Here is a 15,152-nt window from a genome sequence, read left to right as displayed (position 1 = left end):
AGTTGGACAGTGAAGAAAGCTGAGCACTGAAGACTTGATGCTTTTGAACTGTGGTGTTGGAGAAGACTCTTGAGAGTCCCTTGGACTACAAGGAGATACAACCAGTCCATCCTAAAGGAGATCAGTCCTGGATGTTCATTGGTAGGACTGATGCTGAGGCTGAAACTCCAGTACTTTGGCCACCTCATGCGAAGAGTTGACTCATTGGGAAAGTCCCTAATGCTGGGAGGGACTGGGGACAGGAGGAGAAGGGGACGACAGAGGATGAGATGGCTGGATGGCATCACCGACTCGATGGGCATGAGTTTGAGTAAACTCTGGGAGTTGGTGATGGACAGGGAGGCCTGGCGTGCTGTGATTTGTGGGGTTGCAAAGAGTCGGACATGACTGAACTGAACTGACTGAAGAACTTGTTATTGGTAACCTACTGATTGAGTCATTAGAGATCACTACAGTATTATACTGAGTTAGGGTCAGTCAGCCTGCATATGTTGACTGAACACCTACTGTGTGCCAGGAACTGATCAGCGTGCTGAGACAGGATAGTGCACAGGAAGAGGGAAGCCCTATAGATGCTCACCTTCTGGCTTTTTGTACAGCATTTCAAGGACTTGGATTAAGTTTTCTGTGAGGAGGTCTGGCTGCCCTGCTGAATGCAGCAGTGATTTAAAGCTCTTTCTATGAAGTGCACAAAATGAGGATAGAGGGTCTACCGGGAAGTGAGAACTACCCCATCAGTGGAGTGTGGGCCACGGTCAGAATGCTCCGGAACTGCAGCTCTAAAGCATTTCTGCCTTCCTACCCATCAGCAATGGTGCTATGAAAAGGCTCTATCTATTTAGGTATTACATAAACGTATGTGCTTCGTCAGAATAGTCCTTTTAAAAAGCAGAAAAGAGTTACATAGGGTCGCATGGTCTCTCTACATTTTACTACAATAATTCTAGAATCTTACTTGCATATATCAGTCAATGGGTGGTTTTCCACTAGTGTTTAAAATCATTGATTTTCTGAGCAAGCATTAACTGAACATCCACCTTGGGAAGGTTCATCCCAGAATTAGAGGAGGTAACTATCAAAGACACAATCATAATGAGTTCTTTCTTATGTCTGATATAAATGTCCCCTGTAACCAAAAGAGAGGTGCAAGGTGGCCAGTGTTATTTGTTTGCTTCAGGACCTCTGCTGACATGCCTAGGATGAGACAAGTCCCCTCGGGATCCAGGGTTCGCAGAAGAATTTCAATCAAGGTGCAGTGGTGGGAGGAGAGGAGAGGAGCCCCGAGAGAGCAGAGGCCAGTTGTGTCCCACTTGGTTGATGCCTACCTGAGTGGGCATTTAGGTTTACTACCTCTATTCCCCATGTATTTCCTATTCTTGTAAAGTCAGTAACTGTCTGCATTATTTTGCTAAGGCTGCTGTAACCAAGAACCACAGACTAGGTGGCTTAGACAACAGAAATTTTTGTCTCACAGTTCTGCAGGCTGGAAGTCCAAGGTCAAGGTGTGGACAGGGTTGGTTCTGTCCAAGGACTGGGAGGTCAGGCTCTCTCCTTGGCTTGTAGTTGGCAGTCCTCATGTTCACATGGTGTTCTGCCTACATAGCTCCTGGGTCCAAATTTCCTCTTCTTATAAGGACACTGGTCACATTGGATTAGGGTCCACCCTAATGACCTCAATGGATATGAACTTGAGCAAATTCCAGGAGATAGTGAGGGCCAGGGGAGCCTGGCGTGCTACAGTCCATGGGGTCGCAGAGTCAGACATGACTAAGTGACTGAGCAACCACAACGACCTCATGTTAACTCAGTTACCTGGTATAAAGACCTTGTCTCCAAATAAGGTCACATTCTGAGGCACTGGGCTTTAGGACTCCAACATATGAATTTTGGGGACACAAGTCAACCCACCATGCTATCTACAGTGCTTTTCCAACTGCAGGGTCTGTTTAGTGAGCCTCAGCCAGCGATTTTTTAATGAAGTAGAATGGAGTAGAATCAATCAGATGCCTCCCACATGGCAGAGGAAATTATTATTTCATTTCAGTTGTGTGTGAGAGAGAGAGATCAAATGACTAACAATTTTAAAATATTTCTAACTGTACGTCATGGTCCAAAAGTGAGAAGGTCACTACTGCTCAAAATGTGGAAAACCTAGAAATCATTCAGTCCCCGGGTGTACTCTGTAGGGACTTACCTTCTCACTGTGGTGCATTTACAGAATATCACCATCGAAGGAGCATCTGTCATTGATGGTGACAACACAGCCACAAATGGAGTGATACACATCATCAACAAGGTACACATGTGGCATCTCCTCCTTTTATTATTTCTCCTCCTGTACAGTATCTTTGGTGGGGTGGGGGAGTACTTAGCCTTAATATAAAAGTAACCTGCTTCATTATTTTTATTTTAAAACCATTTAGAGGCTCTACTCATTCAGTAAGACTCGGTTATTCTTTACTTATGCCTGTATCCTGCAGTGGGTTCATATAAAGTGTAGTCGTGTATATCTCTTATTTATGAGACCATCTTACAAGGCACCCAAGAACCTTAATATTAGGAAGTCCATACACCCAGATGGGACATAAGCAAGAACTGGAAGAAAGGCAACTATGTATGTGTCACTGGTCCTCTCCTCTCTGCATTATTATGCCCAAGGGAAAAAAAAATGGAAAATGGTAGAAAAGATATTGTGGAATTTTTATTTTCTCTTCAGATGCAATTCAGCAGTATTCAAAGGTATGAAATAGAAGAAAAATTAAATGGAAAGTGAGTTTTTAAGCTATCCTATAATTTTTAGTTACTATGTTAAGAACTTCATTTAAATTTAAAGTTAGAATTTAGGGTATATTGGAAATTTTTGAAAAATAGAAGATTAGAAAAGACAATTAACTAATTTCATTTTAACTAAATTACTCTCATTTGACACTTATATACTCCCTTTTCTAAATTTCAAGTTACAGAATATGTTAACAGTTTCTGTTCAAAAAAGAGAGGCTTCTTGTAAGACTTCTGACTGCAATACTTTGCAAAGACCTTGCAAGTCTCTTGTATTAACAAGAGGCATAAAGAAATACATTTTATGAGCAAGTGGTAGGTCACTTGCAGAGAACCATGCTGAGTTTATGGCTTCATTTATCAGAAAGCAACATTACCAAGAGTGTTTTTTCCTCCAATCCTGGCTTTTCAAAGTACTGAAAAAACACACTTTTTAAAAAAAAAAAATCATGAAATTACCTCTTCTTATCATTTTTATTTTTATTTCTGATGAACACAACCCCATTAGTAAAATGACACCCCAACCCATCTCCTATACTGAGCGTTATTATCAAGGGACCAATTCAAAGTCCCACCTCCATGAAAGCGTTCCCTGATCTCTACAACCCATATCACCGAGGTTAACATATTGGCAAGCACATAAGACCTAGAATCATACAGGATCTGGGTTCAGGCATTCAGCTAACTCTATAACCTTGGGCAAGTTACCTAACCTCTCTGAGCTTCATTTTTCCTCCCTTTGAGGATTGAGCAACACCGTCTCTCTCAATGTCTGCTGCCTAGTGAGGCCACAATAAATCTCGGTTTTATTCCCTTTTCCTTCCTCTGAAATCCTGTGGGATTTCTGGTATGGAACTCATTTGACATAACTGCACCCTCTTGTTTGATGGTTCTTTATGGACTAGGTCATGAGCATCATTCTTGTATGATGGCACATCCTGGATGGGTGGAACTGATCTTTTCTCTGTCCTGCATCAGCATTACCACCTCACCTGGCATGCAGTAAAATTGGAATGATTGACAACCCGTTAGGTGCCAGGCATCATGCCAAGTATCATGCATCACACTTGATTTTTACAACAACCCTAAGAAAGTAGGTACCATTCTCCTCACTTGCCAAATGGGACACATGACGCTTCTATGGCTAAGTAACTGGGTTGAAGAAGAAATTTGTGTGAACACAAAGACTCATGGGCGTGTGTCAACTGATCCAAGTTTGCTGCTTAGCCTCTGGGTTGCACTGGCTCCTTGAGGAGCCCCTTTTCTATCTATCCATTGGATACTGTGGTCCCTCTTGTCAGGGCCACCACAAACAGCTATGCAGGCTGTTCCCTGCCTAGAGGGGCCTGGTCTAAGGGTGGAATGGGGCTGAAATCCAACCCACTTCATGCCCCAAGCTATACACCCCTGTTTAGTCTTGCAAACTATCAGAGAATGCCTTGTTTCAACTTGAAATGGCCTCAGGATCACATGGGGTTTCCCTGGTGGCTCAGTGGTAAAGAATCCACCTGCCAATGCAGGAGATGCGAATTTAATCCCTGGGTCAGGAGGTCCTCTGAGGAGGAAATGGCAACTCACTTCAGTATTTTTGCCCGGGAAATCCCATGGACAGAGGAGCCTGGTGGGCTATAGTCCTTGGTGTCCCAAGAACAGGCACCACTTAGCAACTAAACAACAACAATATAATTACATACTGTTGTGACATGAACCAGTATACTGGAGAGCAGGAATCCCTACCAACACAAGCTAACAGAATTTTGGGACTTCCTTTCCCAGGTTCTGGTTCCCCAGAGAGGTCTAACTGGCTCCTTACCAAACCTGCTCACCCGGCTGGACCAGATGCCTGACTATTCCATCTTCCGGGGCTACATCATTGCAAGTACCACGTCCTCTGCATGACCCTCTGCTCAGGTTACCTGGGAACAGAAGTCCCTCACGTGCTCCTGTCTCTTTCCATCACAGCAATATAACCTGGCAGCTGCGATCGAGGCTGCTGATGCTTACACGGTGTTTGCTCCAAACAATGATGCCATTGAGAGTTACATCCGGGAGAAGAAGGTCACAACTCTGGTAGGTATTAGCAGTAATAACCCAGGAAATTATTTTCTGGAAATTAAAGCACTTAAAGTTTTCAGTCGATCCACCATGTACCATTTCACTCTTTCATCAAAACTACCTTGTCAGAATCCAATTATTTTAATAGAAACTCAAGCAGAGACTCTCATACCCAAACCTCCCCCAGGCCAGAGCCGCTCATATATTTCATTCACACCCTGGAAGCATACACTCAGGCTCATGGACACAAGGATTCAGTCTCCCCAGGAACCTCGAAGCATCTTCATAACCACCCCTCCTCCCCTCCCTGCCTTCTCTCCGGTCCCCTGCAGCGAGCTGTCAGCACAAGGGACCTAGAGGGAATAGACTGTCTCCATCTTCCTCCCAGTCTCCCCATCTCTGTCTTCCCTGATTCCTAACATCTTGGGATAAACAGTCAAAATTTTTCAAAGGACTTTGTGAAACAATACTGGGTTGGCCAAAAGGTTCGTTTGTGTTTTTCTGTGACATCTTATAGAAAAACTCAAATGAACTTTTGGGCCAACCCAATGAAAAGCTCCAATCCCTTCACTCTCTGGTTCAAAACCCTTGGTGGCTCTCCATTTCCTCAGTGACTAAGTGCAGACTGTCTCCCCAGGTACTTACAGCCTCCACAAACTGGTCACAATTACCTTCTATTCAGTGCTGGTACCAGACTCTCCATTTAGAAGGATTCCGGGGTGTCCCACCCCCAACCCCATAGCAAGGAAACAAGTTTAAAGCTCTGATTGCACAGCAAGTGTGCTGTGTTCACTTCTAACTTAATATAGGGTATTGGATGCTAAGGAGACAGGGCCGATACTTGAAATCCCGCTAAGCCCCTGTTGGGTCTACTGCTCTCTCCCTACCCCTTCTCTGCAGACACCATGTGCTCTAACCAGAGTGATGTCATATAGACCTAAAGATGGCAAAGGCGTGTTTGATGTCCTTGCTTCTGTCAACATACACACGCACAGAGGAGCCCTCCAGGCTCCTCTGTCCATGGGATTTTCCAGGCAAGAATTCTGGAGTGGATTGCCATTTCCTCCTCCAGGGGATTTTCCCCACCCAGGAATCGAACTGGGTCTTCTGCACTGCAGGCAGATTCCTTACCAACTGAGCCAGCAGGGAAGCCCCCGCTATACACACACACCACCACCTCAATCAGGAGGGCTGCCCTTCCTCCTTCCTTGCCTTCTGAATCATCCCCATACACACCGATTCTTCAAGTCGAGTCTCACCTTCCTCGGGAAAGCTGGGTCTGGCCCCTTCAGTTCAGTTTAGTTGCTCAGTCATGTCCGACTCTTTGCAACCCCCATGGACTGCAACACACCAGGCTTCCCTGTCCATCACCAACTCCCGTAGCTTGCTCAAACTCATGTCCATCGAGTTAGTGATGCCATCCGACTATCTCACCCTCTGTCATCCCCTTCTCCTCCCACCTTCAATCATTCCCAGCATCAGGGTCTTTTCAAATGAGTCAGTTCTTTGCATCACATGGCCAAAGTATTAGAGTTTCAGCTTCAGCACAGTCCTTCCAGTGAACACCCGGGACTGATCTCCTTTAGGATGGACTGGTTGGATCTCCGTGCAGTCCAAGGGACTCTCAAGAGTCTTCTCCAACACCACAGTTCAAAAGCATCAATTCTTCGGTGCTCAGCTTTCCTTATAGTTCAACATTCTGACATTCATACTGGTTCCAAACTGGGAACCAATTGGAACTTTCCCAATTTGGACCAGCTCTGACATTCATACATGACTACTGGAAAAACCATAGCTTTGATTAGATGGATCTTTGTTGGCAAAGTAATGTCTCTGCTTTTTAATATGCTGTCTAAGTTGGTCACAGCTTTTCTTCCAAGGAGCAAGTGTCTTTTAATTTCATGGCTGCAGTCACCATCTGCAGTGATTTAGGAGCCCAAAAAAATAAAGTCTGTCACTGTTTCCATTGTTTCCCCATCTATTTGCCATAAAATGATGGGACTGAATGCCAAGATCTTCATTTTTTGAATGGTGAGTTTTAAGCCAGCATTTCAACTCTCCTCTTTCACTTTCATCAAGAGGCTCTTCAGTTCCTCTTCACTTTCTGCCATAAGGGTGGTGTCATCTGCATATCTGAGATTATTGATATTTCTCCCAGCAATCTTGATTCCAGCTTGTGCTTCATCCAGTCTGGCATATAAGTTAAATAAGCAGGGTGACAATATACAGCCCTGACGTACTCCTTTCCTAATTTGGTACCAATCTGTTGTTCCATGTCCAGTTTTAACTGTTGCTTCTTGACCTGCAGATAGATTTCTCAGGAGACAGGTCAGGTGGTCTGGTATTCCCTTCTCTTGAAGAGTTTTCCACAGTTTGTTGTGATATACACAGTCAAAGGCTTTGGCATAGTCAATAAAGCAGAAGTAGATGTTTTTTTGGAACTCTTTTTCGATGATCCAACGGATGTTAGCAATTTGATCTCTGGTTCTTCTGCCTCTTCTAAATCCAGCTTGAACATCTGGAAGTTCATGGTTCACATACTGTTGAAGCCTGGCTTGGAGAATTTTAAGCATTACTTTGCTAGCGTGTGAGATGAGTGCAATTGTGCGGTAGTTTGAGTATTCTTTGGCATTGCCTTTCTTTGGGATTGGAATGAAAACTGACCTTTTGCTGTCCTGTGGCCACTGCTGAGTTTTCCAAATTTGCTGGCATATTAAGTGCAGCACTATCAGAGCATCATCTTTTAGGATTTGAAGTAGCTCCACTGGAATTCCATCACCTCCACTAGCTTTGTTCTTAGTGATGCTTCCTAAGGCCCACTTGACTTTGCATTCCAGGATGTCTGGCTCTAGGTGAGTGATCACACCATTATGGTTATCTGGGTCATGAAGATCTTTTTTGTACAGTTCTTCTGTGTATTCTTGCCTCCTCTTCTTAGTTTATTCTGCTTCTGTTAGGTCCATGCCAATTCTGTCTTTTATTGTGCCCATCTTTGTATGAAATGTTCCTTTAGCATCTCTAATTTTCTTGAAGAGATCTCTAGTCTTTCCCATTCTATTGTTTTCCTCTATTTCTTTGCATTGATCACTGAGGAAGGCTTTCTTATCTCTCCTTGCTATTCTTTGGCACTCTGCATTCAAATGGGTGTATCTTTCCTTTTCTCCTATGTCTTTCACTTCTCTTCTTTTCTCAGCTATTTGTAAGGCCTTCTTAGACAACCATTTTGCCTTTTTGCATTTCTTTTTCTTGGGGATGGTCTTGATCACTGCCTCATGTACAATGTCACGAACTTCTGTCCATAGTTCTTCAGGGACTCTATCAGTCTAGTCCCTTATATCTATTTCTCACTTCCACTGTATAATTGTAAGGGATTTGGTTTAGGTCATACCTGAATGGTCTAGTGGTTTTCCCTACTTTCTTCAATTTAAGTCTGAATTTGGCAATAAGGAGTTCATGATCTAAGCCATAGTCAGTTCCCGGTCTAGTTTTTGCTAACTGTATAGAGCTTCTCCATCTTTGGCTGCAAAGAATATAATCAATCTGATTTTGGTATTGACCATTTGGTGATGTCCATGTGTAGAGTCTTCTCTTGTGTTGTTGGGAGAGGGTGTTTGCTATGACCAGTAAGTTCTCTTGGCAAAACTCTATTAGCTTTTGCCCTGCTTCATTCTGTACTTCATGGCCAAATTTGCCTGTTACTCCACGTGTCTCTTGACTTCCTACTTTTGCATTCCAGTCCCCTGTGATGAAAAGGACATCTTTTTTGGGTGTTAGTTCTAGAAGGTCTTGTAGGTCTACATAGAACCATTCAGCTTCTTCAGCATTACTGGTTGGGGCATAGACTTGGATTACTGTGATGTTGAATGGTTTGCCTTTGAAACGAACAGAGATCATTCTGTCATTTTTGAGATTGCACCCAACTACTGTATTTAGGACTCTTTTATTGACTATGAGGCCCTTAGCTGGCCCCTTAGCGGCAGATAATCTCTTCTGCCTCTGAGTTCAGGCCATCTGTACACCCCGCAGCACTTCTGCACCTCGTATAAGGAAATGTCTTTGCAGGTGGGTAGGTCTTATTTCTCCAATTAAATTTCTCCAATTAAATGAAAACTCTGGGCATTAGATTTTTGTAACTGGCATGTTGAGTGAGCAGCACTCCTGGAACAGAAGTGGAAGTCATCTTTTCTGTGTCTTCCCACTCCTCCCCCATCCCTTTGAACCTGTTTAGTGGGGAACATTCATAAACTGCCCTGGGATAAAAACCTCAGGCAATCTTGCAGAAAGTCTTATCATTACTTTCAGCCACAAACACAATCTCAATTAAGTAAAAATTTAAAAAAAAATTTAAAAACCAGCCCCTTGTAGGTATCAACATTTTGAATTGGATTTAAAATTAAGTCTTCTTTCCTCGCTTGCCCCATGCTTGTACTTTGTCCCAACGGGACATTAGAGGAGGGGGCTTGGTCCTTGCAATAATGAGAGTTCTTCAGAGTGTGGGGGAGGGGAGGGATAGACTGGGAGTTTGAGATTGACAGGCACTCATAACTGTATTTAAAATGCCATTCCATGAAAAAGATATTAGTATAGAAAGGTAAAAATTATTACTAAAAAAAAAATTAGGGTCCATCAGGAGACAGAAACCATACCAGAGGGAATTTAATATTATGAATTGTTTATTGGGTATAAAGCTATATAAATATAATTGAAAGGTAAAATAGATAGCATAGAAGCATCTATAACCCCAAAGGCTGGGAGAAGAAAGGAAAGAGGTCAGGACAACTAAAACCTAGAAACATGGAGGGGCCCAGGGAAGCGGTGACTCAGACCTGTGGGGGACGGGGCCCATTCGCCTAGTGGCTCTGATGTTGGAGGAGGGTCCCTGGGGGCCCTAGGAGAGCGCATTGCCAGGCTGGCGCTGGCGTCTTGGGGAAGAGGGGGACATGAAAAAACCACGCTGGGAGTCACAGGTCTCTGCCATTCAGATTCAGCTGCCGCTGCAAGCATGATGACATGCAGCTGGGATGATGCCCAGTGAGTGCCCAGTGAGTGCCCGGGGACTGGTGGGCCTGTGGGCTGACTTTCCCTTCTGTGTGTCGTCCAGGAGGAAGACATACTCAGGTACCATGTGGTCTTAGAGGAGAAGCTGCTGAAGAATGACCTGCACAATGGCATGCACCGGGAGACCATGCTGGGCTTCTCCTACCTCCTCGGTTTCTTCCTCCACGATGACCAGGTGCGATCCTTTCCCTGAAAACCCAGCAATGGGCGTCCTGGGTCCATCATCCGCCATCACTTCCGCATTGCATAATCTTCACCAGCACTTCCTCAGCCCTATCCACAGCAGACAGCTGTCTGTGTTCCACCATAAAGTAACGACTGGGCCAGACTGGGAAGCCCCCCCTTGTCCACCCCATCACCAGCCCTCAGACCATCAGTGTGGCCCTGACTGGTCATGGGATTGAATCCCAGCAGTCACAGGGCCCTTCAGTTCTGCTTCCTGATAACAGACAGTCCCCAAGCCACCTCCAAGTTGGCAGGGAACCTGGCAGCCAAACGTAACCCCCCGGAAATGGCATGGCCCCAGGGTGTAAGGAGCCACCTGAAGTGTGAAGGAAGGATCCAGCAGCAAATGAATGAACAGTATTACCACTGCTTGTTCATACAGACTGCAGACCTAGGGCCAACTGCCCCCACCCCAGTATCCCAGTATTAATCTCACACAACCTCTAAGCACTTAAAGTGTTTAGAATTTGTAAAAAGAATTTAGACTAAATACATATTTTAAACATTTCAGTATGCAATTCTATGTACCTATGTCAAACAGCCAGTGGAACAATCAATCTGAAAATTCAATAAGAAATTCACTATGTGACTCTGGTATAAATTCTCACAAGAAAAGTTAATGAAAACTAATGATTATTTAGGAGAAACTAAGCTCTATATTAAAATGATGAAAATTTAATCCCAAATTTTTAAGCGGTAATATTGTTCCCTATAAAAAAGCGCATTTTTTTTAAAAAGCACAATTTTGAAAACAATATTCTCAGTGTTGTCATCATTGAAGCCAAAGTGAATTTTGTGTGTAGTTTCTTTTTCTTTTTTTTTTTTTAACATGCTCAGGTTTTTTTTTTTTTTCTTTTTAAAGTCTTTCTGGTTTTTCATTACTTAGAAAATAATCTAATGCCGAATATTTCCCTCTGATGCCTATAAATAATCTTACCTATTGTATAATAATTTTGAGGAGATCCTTTTAAAAACGTTTTCTTTTTTTTTCCAGGTAAGGCAATTTTTGTTGATAAGGACCTTATATTTTTGTTTTTATCTTTGTTATCTTTTATTCATCATGTAGAAATGAATATTCTGGTTAGTTCAATCAGTTTTGATTCTGTCATGTTTATTTTCCACGTGTTTGAAAAGTCTTTGATCTAGAGCTTGTTTTCCTTTTACAATAGAGGCTTTCTCTCTTAAATATCCTTTCTATCTTACAATAGAGGTTTTGCTTTTATTGATAACTCATTCACTCTCAGGACAACAGAGATGTGGGAAAATGCTGTCTAAATGAAGAGACTTGTGTTCAGATCAAAATTCTAATGCAACTTGTAATTCTTCAAGTATATCTCATAAGAAAAATGATTCCGATTTTTTTATGCCAAATCAACAGTATTACAACATCAGAAGTTCTGACATTTTGATATTTTAAATCAGCTCAGCCTCTTGGAATTCTGCAGATTTGTTTTGTGATCACCATTTGACACCACAAGTGAGACCCCTGCTGCTTCTCCAAACCTACACAGGCCCTGGACCACTTCTGTGGACCTCAGTCATGATTCAGCCCAACATCCCATGAAAATTCACTTGACTCCAAGTAAATCGTCAGGGACTTTAGTATTCAGTGGAAGTTCAAATTTAAACACTTAATAGAGTCACTTCAATCTTGATGCTTTGGGGAGTTTGGGAGATGTTAATCATTTTTAAATGCTCGTTAGATATGAAGTTGACATCTGTTTAGTACAACAAAGAATTTCCTCTTCTCGCAACCTCAGTCCTGCTACACCTATACACACACACATATGAAAAGAAAGTCGCACAGTCATGTCTGACTCTTTGCGATTATTGGACTGCAGCCTGTCCCACTCCTCTGTCCATAGAATTCTCCAGGCAAGAGTACTAGAGTGGGTTGCCATTTCCTTCTCCAGGGGATCTTCCCGACTCGGGGATCAAACTCAGGTCTTCCGCATTGCAGGCAGATTCTTTGCCAGCTGAGCCACAAGGGAAGCCCATATGACCCCTCCCCCAGTTTTTCAAACAACCATTTGTTTTCAGTTATATTAGTTATACTCAGGAATGAATTAATGGCTTTACTTATTTTGTACTAAACAATCATTAAGATCTCCTTCCATTAAAAAAAATCAAAACCAAACGAGTTATAACTCAAAGTTGAATTTAAGTTAGAGATTAGTTCCCATGTCTTACACACTTGCTGACATACTAGGCAAAGACAGTACAGAGACAGTACCTCGTGCTGAGAACACCAGCGCAGCCCCAAGGAAGGCAGGATACGGTTAATCAGACCTCTGAGCAGTCTCCACAGCCTAGAAGGTGATCTGTCTGGTAGAACGCATTTTTGCAAACTCTAAAACACTCAGATATTGTTTTTATTCTTATATAACGGTCATTTAGTCTTACTGAGGGGTGCTTGCAAATTAACCAGGAAGCAGAGATATGCTAAAAGGATGCTAAGTTTCATTCTCTATGTCTTGGCTGTGGAAGGCATCCACACCTCTGGGACCACCAATAACTGGCATGGCTGAGCACATCCTGGGAGACATATTATCAATGGCACTAACATAGTGATCATGATTCAGAATTTTTTGAACAGTAAAAACCAATCATTTGGATGTTGGAGAGAAAACTTAGAGATTATCAGGAGCAACCTCTTCTTTTTACAAAGGAGGAAATTGAGGTTCAAAGAGGAAAAGCAACTGGCCCAAGGTCACACAGGTGGAAGGTACCAGACGCAGAACTGTCACTCAGACTGCCCTCTCCCAGGGCAGAGCTGTCTCCAGTACAGGGTGTTACACCTGCCAGGTGAATATTGCAGTATCTCCTAGGCTAGCGTCATGCTGACATCCTCCAATCCCTATCGTCCTTATTTCCCTTAAAATCACTGTAGTAAAAACTGACAGTTAACCTTCCTGTTCACAGCTTTATGTAAACGAGGCTCCGATAAACTACACCAATGTTGCCACTGACAAGGGAGTGATCCATGGCTTGGGGAAAGTGCTGGAAATTCAGAAGAATAGATGTGATATTAATGACACTACTATCGTACGAGTAAGTTCTATCCAAGACCAACAATGTCACTAAAGAGTGTTGGCTTATTTTTTATAATTTTGAAAGCCTGGGACTCATCTATTAAGGGTATCTCAGTTCAGTTCAAAAAACCACTAAAGGAACATCTCTAAATGCCAAGGAGCATACTTGCTTGTGGCTCTATAGGAATAAATAAGACCATGACCCTTGCCCTCAATGGGCTTACAGTCCAGTGCCTTGTATGCCTTGGAAAGGCTGCCTGAAGGGTTGTGTTGAGCAGGGTTTCAAAGCCATGGTCTTCCTCAAGGGGAAAATGTGTCATACCCAGCACAGGCACAGGGAAGGAGCCCGGTACACCCGTTGACAGGGTTGGGCCCACCATCGTCTACCAGGAGAGAAAATATGGAAATGGATCATTTCAGTATAATATAGGACAAGTAACTGAGACTTTTTACTCCATGAGATGGTATAGGTTCTCTCGGTAGTGATGATAACTGTTAACATCTATTGGGCACTTTTTATGTGCTAGGCACTGCTCTAAACATGTTACATGTATTAACCCATGGAATCCTCACAAGACCCTGCAGAGTAAGTGCTATCACTCTGCCCATTTTGCAGATGAGGGAAATGAGCCATAGGGAGATTAAGTGACATGCCCAGGTTCACAGAGCTAGCAAGTGGCAAAGAAGGAGTTCAAGTTCAGGCAGTCTGGCCCCAGAGCGAGAGCTGGGAGTGACCAAGCTCTACCATCCAGTAGGTGCCAAGTTAAGAACTAGTCACACTGGCCTCCTCCTGTTTCGGAACAGGCTGGCACTTTTAAAATGTCTGTCATTCTTCACTTGTGAATCTTTGTCTCATGACAGTGGATATTATGTCCCTGCTGACCTCTCAGTTGGACAGTGTGCCCCTGGGGCTGGGGGCACTGTGGGTGATGCATTCTTTAATCTCACAGTCTGGCCCAATTCACTAAATAGTGGGTTTTCAATAAATGAGAGTTGGTGTTAAAAGAATTAGGATTTAACTGAGTTAAGACTCACACAGGTTACAAGATTACAAGCATCTGAAATGTACAGTGGAGAAAGTGATGCTCCAATGTCCATGACCCAAAGTAACTGAAGTGTTTGGCTCAAAGGACATGAAAGAGGTTAGCCAGATGAGCTTCTGATTTGCAGTTCTATAGCCTGAAACCTTAAGCCTCAAGTCTGGAAAATATTTGCAGCCTTGTTTTGATTAAAAGTAATAACCATGAAATACTCACTTTGCCTCTGTGTTTTACCAAGGGAAAGTGTGGAAAGTGTCCCCAGTCGCCCATCTGCCCATTTGGAACTAAACCACTAGTAAGTATTTCTTTGATATCTTCTTTGATAAAACTGTTTCTGGATTACAGGGAGGTCTGAATTAGAAAGTGAGTCTCCAGCACACCTCATTTCACTGCCCTCCATCCTTCACTGGGTTTTAATTCAATCTCACCTTCTTAATCTTGTGTGCATCTTTCTAAAGTCTTAAATCCATTTTTTTGAACCAAAGCAAAATTTTGATTAATAAATAAATAGAAACAGGAGCTCATCTCAGTCAACGCCCAATGGAAGAAGGGATTTTTCCGTTTCTGCATCTTTCATATCCCAGTAGCTGGTTGAGGACAGGAGCAGGAAATCTTATCAGAGGAGGTGGACTTCGCAGTAACACTGTTTCAAGCCCTGAGGAGACCCACCTTCCAGATTCCCTTTATGGTTGAAGTTATAACTAACTTTCGCAAAGAAACACATGACAGACTTGGGGGGTGATACACATATCTCTGAATGAATGACCTCTCTGTTTCTTGTGGCTGTTTATAGGGAAAAGTGCTTCAGAGGATGCTCCAACGATTACAGTCAACACACACGCACCTTCCATGGCACAATAGTAATTTATGACAATAACAATGCTGACTTCTCACTTGAGTTTGCATTTACTCTTGTGTAAGTCTTTGTAAACAGCCTTAATCCTGCCTCAGACCAAGGCAGACC

The 15,152-nt window shown here is 43.1% G+C and overlaps 1 protein-coding gene across 2 annotated transcripts in view; it reads left to right on the top strand.

The window, feature by feature from the left end:
- Positions 1–15,152, top strand: part of STAB2 (stabilin 2) — a 174,634-nt gene that overhangs the window by 95,407 nt on the left and 64,075 nt on the right. For both annotated transcript variants that reach the window (XM_043880899.1, XM_043880898.1), the window contains 6 exons: positions 2,219–2,296; positions 4,555–4,653; positions 4,741–4,848; positions 9,935–10,066; positions 13,039–13,167; positions 14,427–14,483. In XM_043880899.1, coding sequence (XP_043736834.1) covers positions 2,219–2,296; positions 4,555–4,653; positions 4,741–4,848; positions 9,935–10,066; positions 13,039–13,167; positions 14,427–14,483 — 603 coding nt within the window. The remainder of the gene's footprint in view (positions 1–2,218; positions 2,297–4,554; positions 4,654–4,740; positions 4,849–9,934; positions 10,067–13,038; positions 13,168–14,426; positions 14,484–15,152) is intronic.

The sequence above is a fragment of the Cervus elaphus genome, chromosome 22, assembly GCF_910594005.1.
Source record: "Cervus elaphus chromosome 22, mCerEla1.1, whole genome shotgun sequence".
NCBI lineage: Eukaryota > Metazoa > Chordata > Mammalia > Artiodactyla > Cervidae > Cervus > Cervus elaphus.
Note: the sequence above shows the minus strand (reverse complement) of the source record. Positions and strands in the feature narration are given on the sequence as shown.